General features: G+C 36.6%; 2 protein-coding genes across 3 annotated transcripts; one reads left to right on the top strand and one right to left on the bottom strand.

Annotated features, from left to right (window-relative positions):
• The first annotated feature begins 2,281 nt into the window (after window positions 1–2,281).
• Window positions 2,282–5,734, top strand: LOC139850247 (tubby-like F-box protein 5). 2 transcript variants are annotated; one of them, XM_071839830.1, is made up of 6 exons: window positions 2,282–2,582; window positions 2,987–3,369; window positions 3,464–3,551; window positions 3,737–3,766; window positions 4,267–4,396; window positions 4,854–5,734. In XM_071839830.1, exons 2-6 carry the CDS (start codon window positions 3,022–3,024, stop codon window positions 5,512–5,514), a joined length of 1,257 nt encoding a protein of 418 aa, XP_071695931.1. In that variant the 5' UTR covers window positions 2,282–2,582; window positions 2,987–3,021; the 3' UTR covers window positions 5,515–5,734. The 2 variants fall into 2 exon arrangements, with proteins under 2 accessions (XP_071695931.1, XP_071695932.1); XM_071839831.1 differs by lacking the exon at window positions 3,737–3,766.
• Window positions 5,735–6,841: 1,107 nt separating this feature from the next.
• LOC139849174 (uncharacterized) lies at window positions 6,842–7,904 on the bottom strand. Its single transcript, XM_071838837.1, has 3 exons — window positions 7,741–7,904; window positions 7,291–7,490; window positions 6,842–7,248 (listed from the first exon to the last, which is right to left on the bottom strand). The coding sequence occupies exons 1-3, from the start codon at window positions 7,902–7,904 to the stop codon at window positions 6,842–6,844; spliced, it is 771 nt and encodes a 256-aa protein (XP_071694938.1).
• Between the last annotated feature and the right edge of the window lie 1,023 nt (window positions 7,905–8,927).

Here is an 8,927-nt window from a genome sequence, read left to right as displayed (position 1 = left end):
TGACCTTAAATGGTCGGTTTTGGTGTGAACGGGTCATTTAATATAAATGGGTCATTAAATGCTCAAGTGTTAAATGTTGGTGTCTAGTCCAACTAGTTTGGTGTATTGAATGTGTACTTAATGTATTAGGTACCTTGCGTTGAAGCTTGCGGATTTACGTAATCATCACCTAGGCGTTAAGGTGAGTGGAATATTTATACATGTATGTATGTAGTTTATTTACTCGTACGTGATGTGGGCCTTAGGTGCCACATCGTGAGTATTGGGCGTTATGTCACAAGATGGTGACTTATTGATGTTATGGGTGAAGAGAACTACGGGCCGGTAGTGTCTCGTTAGGTGACTCACAAGTCGGTGACACCTCATGGTGGTTCACGAGGCGGTGACCCCTTGGTAGTTGGATGGTGATTCACAAGTCGGTGATACCATAAGTCGGAGAAGTGATTCACCAGTCGGTGACATTTCTTAGTGCTCACAAGTCGGTGAAACTAGGTGGTACTTCACGAGTCGGTGATGCCACATGGCGTTCACAAGTCGGTGACCCATATGTATTGGTGGGTGATTCACAAGTCGGTGACACCCTTTGGTGATTCACAAGTCGGTGACACCTTATGATGATTCACAAGTCGGTGACATCATACGAGTGAGACTCGACGTTATTGGTCGTCTACAAGTCGGTAGTGCCATAGCAGGGAATGGTTAAGCATGTTTATGCATTGTTATGATTTAGTATATTATTGTGGTGATCTATATACTAATGTTGTTGCTAGTTGTATGTTTGATGATGCTAGCTCGTTTATGCATTGTTTGCATGGTATTTTGTAAGTGGATGCGTGTAGGTAAACTATATATATATGTATAAGTATTGCATTCACTAAGCAATTAGCTTACCCTCTCGTTGTTTATATTTTTTTTATAGGTTGCAAGTGGCGGATTGGGTTTGCTTGGGGACTAGTGCTTTATGGATTGTTTTATACTTTTGATTAGGATTGGGTAGCGTTCCCGATCACCATGCTCGGTTTTGGCTGTAAAGTGAACTAGTCGGGTCATGAACTATATTTTGGATACGTCAAATGGGTTACGGGTTGTATTCCCGTTTTGTAAACTTAATTCATGTATTGTATGTTTTAAAGATGTCTAAACTTAATATTGCAATGATGATGTTTTCGGAAACATAAATGGACTAATGTTGCATATATATTATTATGTTAAAAAGGAAAAAAAAATTTATGGGCCGGAAATACGACGGGTGGGGTCGTTACACGTTCTCCCCCAACAGTAATCTATTTTTCCTGTTTTACTATTCTAGGTAATCTATTTCATTCGGATATAAAAAAAATGAGTGTTTTTCAAAAGTTAATCAAAAGAGGGGTGTCGTTAACTTTTGTTAACTTTCTCAGTTAAGTGTAAGATTCGGATAACATGTCAAGTCCTTTATCGACCAACATTTTTCAACTCGCGATTTAGACGCACGTTTTTGACGCGCGATTCCGTCATGCATTTTCGACGCACAATTTTTGAGGTGCGTTTTCAACGCGCGTTTTCGAAAAGCGTTTTCGAATACGCGCGCCAAAAAACGTGCTTTGTAAACGCGCCTTATAAACGCACCTCAAAAACACATCTCGAAATCGCGAGTTGAAAACGAGCCTCCAGAACGCTGGTCGAAAACTCTGGTAAAAAACGCGCATCAAAAAATGCGCGCAGAAAACGCAGGTCGAAAACGCATGTTGGAACCGCGCGTCAAAAACATGTGTCGAAATCGCGTGTTTAAAATGTTAGTCGATAAAGGACTTCACATGTTATGCGAAGTTGACACTTAACTGCGAAAGTTAACGAAAGTTAACGACACCCTTCTTTTTGATTAACTTTTATTGAAAAAAGACTCATTTTTTATATCCGAATGAAATAGATTACCTAAAATAAAAAAACAGAGAAAATATGTTACCTTTTTATGTAATTTGTCGTTATTATAATTCTTGGCAATGCTCAAGTGATTGAATTAATTAGACTCTTGACTAGAGGGGGGGCAATATGCGCAATTTACTCGGTTTTGGATCTCGTTGTTGGAAGGCTCTGTCACCTAAAAATTTTATTTGTTAGTAATAATCCAATATAATTGTTAATAAGGAGATTTTCTCTCGGAATATAAAAAGAAAACAAGTAAAATCAGACAACTTTAGAACTGTCAAATAAATAGATAGATAACGAGTACATAAATGATACTGTAATTTATTTTGTAATTTATCATTTTACTGTAATTTATTTTGTAATTTATCATTTTTTAACGGGAGGAATAACAACGCTCTTAAGCATCCCGAGGTGCATATTTTTTTTGGGCGTCCAGATTTTGGGCAAGAACAGTCTCTTCAATCAATTTCTCTGCCGGAGATTACGCCGGTTTACAAGATTGGCTACGGCACCGATGCCGTGATCGGAATCAAAAATCTCAAGGATCTACTTGTTATTTGTATCCCTACCTAAAATCATGTACCATTTCCATCGTCGATTTTCAATATTTCCTCGATCCGCTTTTCATCCGATCTGAAAAACTATATCTAAATTAATCCTATCAATTCACAAAGGTCTGCCATTATTTATTATTTTAATTGCAATTTCAATTTCAATTTCAATTTCAATTTCTTGATGTGTTATATATGTGTATATGGTTTGTATTATCAAATCAAATAATTTATCATAAAATAACCTAATTTACATTTGAACTTTGATAGAAAGTTCTAGAAATGTATAATATTTCGTAGTACATATAAATGTATGTGATTGGCTTATATTTCAGTTAGGTATTGAGTTCGCATTTCATAATATTTAACTACTTCCCTTAGACTTGTAGTAACTGAAGCTCTGAGCTCAGATTTGTACATATTTTTTTATTTATAAGAAATTAACAAAAGCCAGCCTAAAGTTACAATTTTTATTATCTGGTTTTATTGTTTGATTTTGTCACTGATAATTTTTTATATGAATCCAGGGGAAGTTTTGAAATTGGTATGATAAACCATCAAGATGTCATTCAAAGGTATTGTGCAAGAATTAAGGGAGATGAGAGATGGAATTGGGAGCATATCAAGAAGAGGGATTGAAGGGCGACATTGGCGAAATCGCACTAGATCACATATTGCTCCTGATGTAGCTTCTTCAGAATTGATTGATCAAGGTCAATGGGCAAATTTACCGCCTGAATTATTATTGGATATCATTCATAGGGTCGAGGAGAGTCAGACTTCATGGCCCGCAAGAACGGTTGTTGTTTATTGTGCGTCCGTTTGCAAGTCGTGGAGAGATATTACTAAGGAGATTGTTAAAACTCCAGAAGAATGTGGGAGGTTAACGTTTCCAATCTCGTTGAAGCAGGTTAGATTTTGATAACTGATGTTGTGAAACTGTTAGTTTTGTGTTTTAAGTTGAAGTGTAAGTGAGTTTTTAGTTATGTTTTGTATGATAATAGCCGGGTCCACGAGATTCTCCAATTCAGTGTTACATAAGAAGAGATAGAGCAAGTTCTACACACCGATTGTATTTTGGACTTACCCCATGTAAGTTATGTTGCTGCACCCTTTTGTTGGTGTTGAATTTGCATCATTGTTTTGTGATATGTAGACTGTTACTTAAAATTTACCTGAAAGTTCTCATTGATGCTTTTGCTATTCAAGTATTTCTTTCAAGTTTCGTGTCATTGGCGACTTTGACTAATTTGTCTTCAAGGTACAATCGTGCAAAGATATATTCAAGAAAAAAAGTAGGCTTTTTGGTAGGGCTAACTTATTTCAAGCTTTCTTTTGCTTTGCATCATATTGTTTTGAGATTGCACTTTGCATATGAAAAGGGTATGTGGCTTGCATTATTTTCCACAGTTTTCAATGCTTCATGTAACGGGTTCATTATTTTATTTCTCCTTGCAAATGAAATCCTTTGATTTAATATCTCTGTTTTGGGAACTGTAAGTTGAAAATGATAGATAGTCCAAAGAAAATCGAGTTTGGCTTAGCTGTATGAAGCCCTTTTTACAGGGTCTGGTTTATCTTGTGATGCAAGTTGGTGTAAATGATGCATCTATATTCTAGTCCGAAGGTGTATGATTGATTTGTTATGCTCTGTAAAACAAAAAGAAGTTTGCAACAAAAAGATGTTTGCAGTAGTGCAGTCACATATCCTTATAATACTTCAATTACTTAGAAAAGATATGGTTTACTTGATTTCGTTTTGTCTCATTCAGCTATTTTTTACACTAACTAGTGTAATGATTAACAGCTGAGGATGAAAACGATAAGCTACTTTTGGTAGCCAAGAAAATCAGAAAGGCAACAAGTACAGAATTTGCTATCTCTTTGGTTCCAGATGATTTCTCACGAGCTAGCTCTACGTATGTTGGCAAACTAAGGCAAGTTTCAAACTCTGTATATATATCTATATTATGTACTACGTATCCAAGTAACATTAGAGTATGAAAATGAGTGCATCAGACAGGCTCTGTAATGGGACGTTTTGTCCCTGGCTGAAATGGGTCAGATTGAGTTAACCGGCAAGTAGTTTGTTTGTTCCTCTTTTATTTTGTTCATTATCGTGTGATTATGATTACTAAATTTTTTAGTTGCAGTAGTAAATCTGAATGTCCAAATCTAATGATTTGGTAGACTTCATGCATTGAAAATAGATGTGGGGAGACTTCCAACCTATTTGATCCATTTGACCTGTTTCACTTCCATCTTATTTTTTAGTTGACTTATTACACCCGTTTGAGAATAGAACACACCACAATAGACTTGTCAATAAGTTAAAACTTTAGTTGTTAATCGTTTCTTTTTTATTTTCTTTCTAATTTTGTTCATTTTAAACAGGTCTAATTTTCTTGGAACCAAGTTTACCATATACGACAGCCAAGTTCCAGGTGATGCACCTCTTCAAACTAATAACACCCGTTCTAGTCAAAGGTTTCAAAAGAAACAAGTATCTCCTAAACTACCAGCTTGTAGCTACAGTATAGCAACCGTCTCATACGAACTCAACGTCCTACGCACACGAGGCCCCCGAAGAATGAACTGTATCATGCATTCTATACCCATCTCCTCAATTCAACAAGGGGGCAAGGCCCCCACTCCAAAATCATTTCCATATTCCTTCGACGACAACCACTCACTTTCACATTCTGTAACCGCCAAAGATTCGAGCTTTTTGCGTTCGGCTTCGTCTCTATCGGGGCCCGTTTGTGTTGACCCGTTGATGCTTAAAAACAAAGCCTCGAGATGGCACGAGCAGTTACAATGCTGGTGTTTGAATTTCAAAGGACGTGTAACTGTAGCATCTGTGAAAAATTTCCAGCTTGTAGCTTCTGTTGAACCATCTCATAATGTGTCGGTTGCAGAGCAAGATAGAGTGATCTTGCAATTTGGGAAGATTGGTAAGGATATTTTCACGATGGATTATCGGTACCCTCTTTCTGCTTACCAAGCTTTTGCGATTTGTCTAAGTAGCTTTGACACAAAACCGGCATGCGAGTGACATCATCGATCATGCAGGTCAGGTCATCTCGTTTGGTTACCACACATAATTATTGAAATGCATGTTCTGTATGTGCGGTAGATTGTTTAGTGCGTTGGTATATGTTATGAGCTTTGATAATAGTAGCAGCACAACCAGATAATTTCTCATGTAGCTTCTCTATTTGCAAAGATATGTGTTTTGCTATTTTTTAACTACGTTGAATCATGGTTGCAAACTACTTTCGTTGCGTCCGTTGCGATGATCGTTGTGGCGTTTTGATGGCTCGCCCGTCTTGACCCAGTCTCGGCATCTAATAAGTCGGTCAACGGTTAAAAATCGGGTCAAAGTGGGAAAGGTTGGGTCCACGCCGATCAAAAGTCAATAATTCGGTTAAAATTGATCAAGTCAGTGAAATCTATCTGAATTGACGTAGTTTAGTGTTAATTTTTCATATTATATTAGCGATAATAGTGATATAGGTACAAGTTGGTCAACGAAAGTTTTTTGGCTTTAAAATGTGTGTGTGTGTGTAAAAAGTCAACGTCATTTAACGTCCGTCTCGACCTTTCAAGGTGTCAACCGTCTAAATCCCGTCTCGCGTCTTTTTTAACCTTGCTTTGAATGGAGTCTATTTCTGTTCATAAAGTATGCAAAATCATGTACAAGTTGATATACTAGGTACCCTTTAAGAATCAACTTCAAGTTACTAAAAGCAAGAACGATCGTTGATTGTATCATAGTAAATACTATCAACGGTTCAAACCATATACAAAAATCTTTTGTCAAAACATGACAAATTGCATCAAACTGTATGAAATAGTTCAAAAAAGTTACTTAGTGGACATTGCTTTTGACGAATATAACTTTGGATATGTATATAGATTCCAAATATCGGAAAGATTTGAAAGAAATTCAAATAATAATGAATCAACTTTGAAATTTACAAGACAATTTAACTTGGTTTTATCATACAACTCTTAAATCACATAAAATAAAAAAAAAATAAAAAAAAATAAAAAAAAAACAAATTTTTTTTGACAAAAAAATCTAAAAACTTGTATAACAAAATGTTTTTTTTTTTTTGGTGAAGGGTTAACCCGATAAATTTTTATTAAACAATAATAAAAGAATAGAATACAGAGAAGCACAACTGTTTTAAGAGAGACTTAAAGCGCAGCGAAACAACTTAGTCAAAAAGGCAAACAAACAAACAAACTCTAGAGACATAAAACTAATCTAACTTCCAAGTAATTTGAAACAACTTGATTTTGTGGGACTCCTTGAACCGAACTGACATTAACTTCAATCGAACCGTAGTATAGATGTCTTCGAACAAAACTGTAGCCTACCGTTTCTTCTGCGAAAATAACCTCGAATTTCTTTCTTGCCAAATGAAGTAAACTGATGCAGCAAACATTAGTTTTGAGACCAAAACAGTAGCACTATTCTTCGCTGGCAACCTTGAGATATAACTCGAAACATCAGACCATTTATAACTGCTCAAACCTGGGACATAAGACTGAACCAGCTGCCATACATTTTTGGAGAAGTTGCACTCGAAAAACAAGTGGTCGTGAGAATCAGTGCACTCCATACATAACGAGCAGGTGAGCTGTTGCCCTTGACTAACTTCCCAATTGTTTAGTTTGTCTTGAGTTTTCATTTTTTGCTTCATGAGCAACCAAATGATAAGTGCATGTCTTAGAATGCTATTTGAAAACCACACCAAGTCAAACCAAGCCACAAGATTACCTGTAGGTCATACATTACCCACACTAAAAATTGAAACATTACCATCTATCCCTTTCCATTGTATACGATCATAAGAATCTGTTAGTGTAGGAACATAAACATATTGAAGCACCGGGTATTTAACATACCAATAAGCAGGCCAAGTCCAACAATTCAAGACTATCAAATCTTTAACTTTAGCATATGCACTAAACATTGCAGCATTGATATCACGCCACAACACAATCTTTATTAACGGACCGCTGAACACCAATTATCAAACCAAGCGGGAGTCGTTGAGCCATCTCCAACATTGTAGAACACATATTTATGCACAATATGTCTACAATTATCTTTCTCCAACTCCAACTAGCATCCCGTTTAATAAGCACATCTCAAAAAGACTCATCTCTAAGATGGTACGCATGAATCCATTTGACCCACAAAGATTCCTTATGGGTAACGATACTCCAAATATGTTTAGTCATGAGAGCCACGTTCCAATATTTTAACCTCTTGATACCAAGACCACCTTCTTCTTTCGGAAGACAAATGTCATCCCATTTCACCTTCGTCTTCCCTTTTCTCATATCACCTTGGCACCAAAGGAAACCGCGCTCGATATCATTAATAATCGCATCCGGAAGTATGAAAACGGACGCCCAATAAACATGCATGGAAGTAAGAACCGATATTATAAGTTGAACTCTCCCAGCAAAAGAGAGAAACTTATTCTTCCAATCCTTAATTTACCGTTTCACCCTCTCAACAAGAATCTTGCAATCACTATATAACATTAGGTAAGTTCCATCAAAGATGAAACCTCTAGAAACTTACAAACTGAGAACAACAAAGGAGCTCAACAAAACAACAAACCAACCAAGACCAAAGCACCGACCATCAAAACACGATTACAAGACGACAAAACCTCAACACCTAAAACGACCAAACACACCCAAAAAAGGGTTTCCAATCTGACCTACGAAAACCTTAGCGGAAAAGATTTGAAACCATCTAAACATAACAAGACAACGACAAACAGCCAACAAATAACTAAGCATCCTTAACAAAAATGGAGAAGGTATCCATTTCTTCATCATGAGTCAGCCATCTTTTCTTTTGTTTCTTGCCCATAAACAAAGCTTTAGGAGCGACGTTCGCACCAACACGGGTACCTTCAACCTTCTCGACCCCCATTTGCTCCATCATCTCAACACAAGCTGCGAAACGGCGAGTCGAATCCGAAGAGGAATTCAAATTACTTGTATCATCGGTTAAAGGTTTCTTGCCATTCGTTTTATTTAATTTCGATGCATCAATTGCAAAATCAACCAAAGGTGATTGCCCCGTATCCGATGAAGACCCGATATGCCCAATTTGAACCGAAGAATCAACGACCACTTGAACATCAACTAAATTATTGTTGGATGGTGGTCAAGCCCACAATGTTATATGTTGACTCAATTTCAACTTGCTTTCACACTAGAATGATGACTAGATACATGCATGACAACTATTATCTTACAAGCTCTAGAAGGTCAACTATGTTATGAGTTGGATTTTAGAAGCCAAATTCAAATTGTATACATATTGGTATTGCAAGCCAAATTCAACTTGTATACAAATTGGTAGCCACTTTGTACATCTATAAAAGGAGATGAAGATTGCTTCATTTGAAGATCATCCCATACTTGAAAAAG

Source organism: Rutidosis leptorrhynchoides, chromosome 5 (assembly GCF_046630445.1).
Source record: "Rutidosis leptorrhynchoides isolate AG116_Rl617_1_P2 chromosome 5, CSIRO_AGI_Rlap_v1, whole genome shotgun sequence".
Taxonomy (NCBI): domain Eukaryota; kingdom Viridiplantae; phylum Streptophyta; class Magnoliopsida; order Asterales; family Asteraceae; genus Rutidosis; species Rutidosis leptorrhynchoides.
This window is presented reverse-complemented; position numbering and strand designations above follow the sequence as displayed.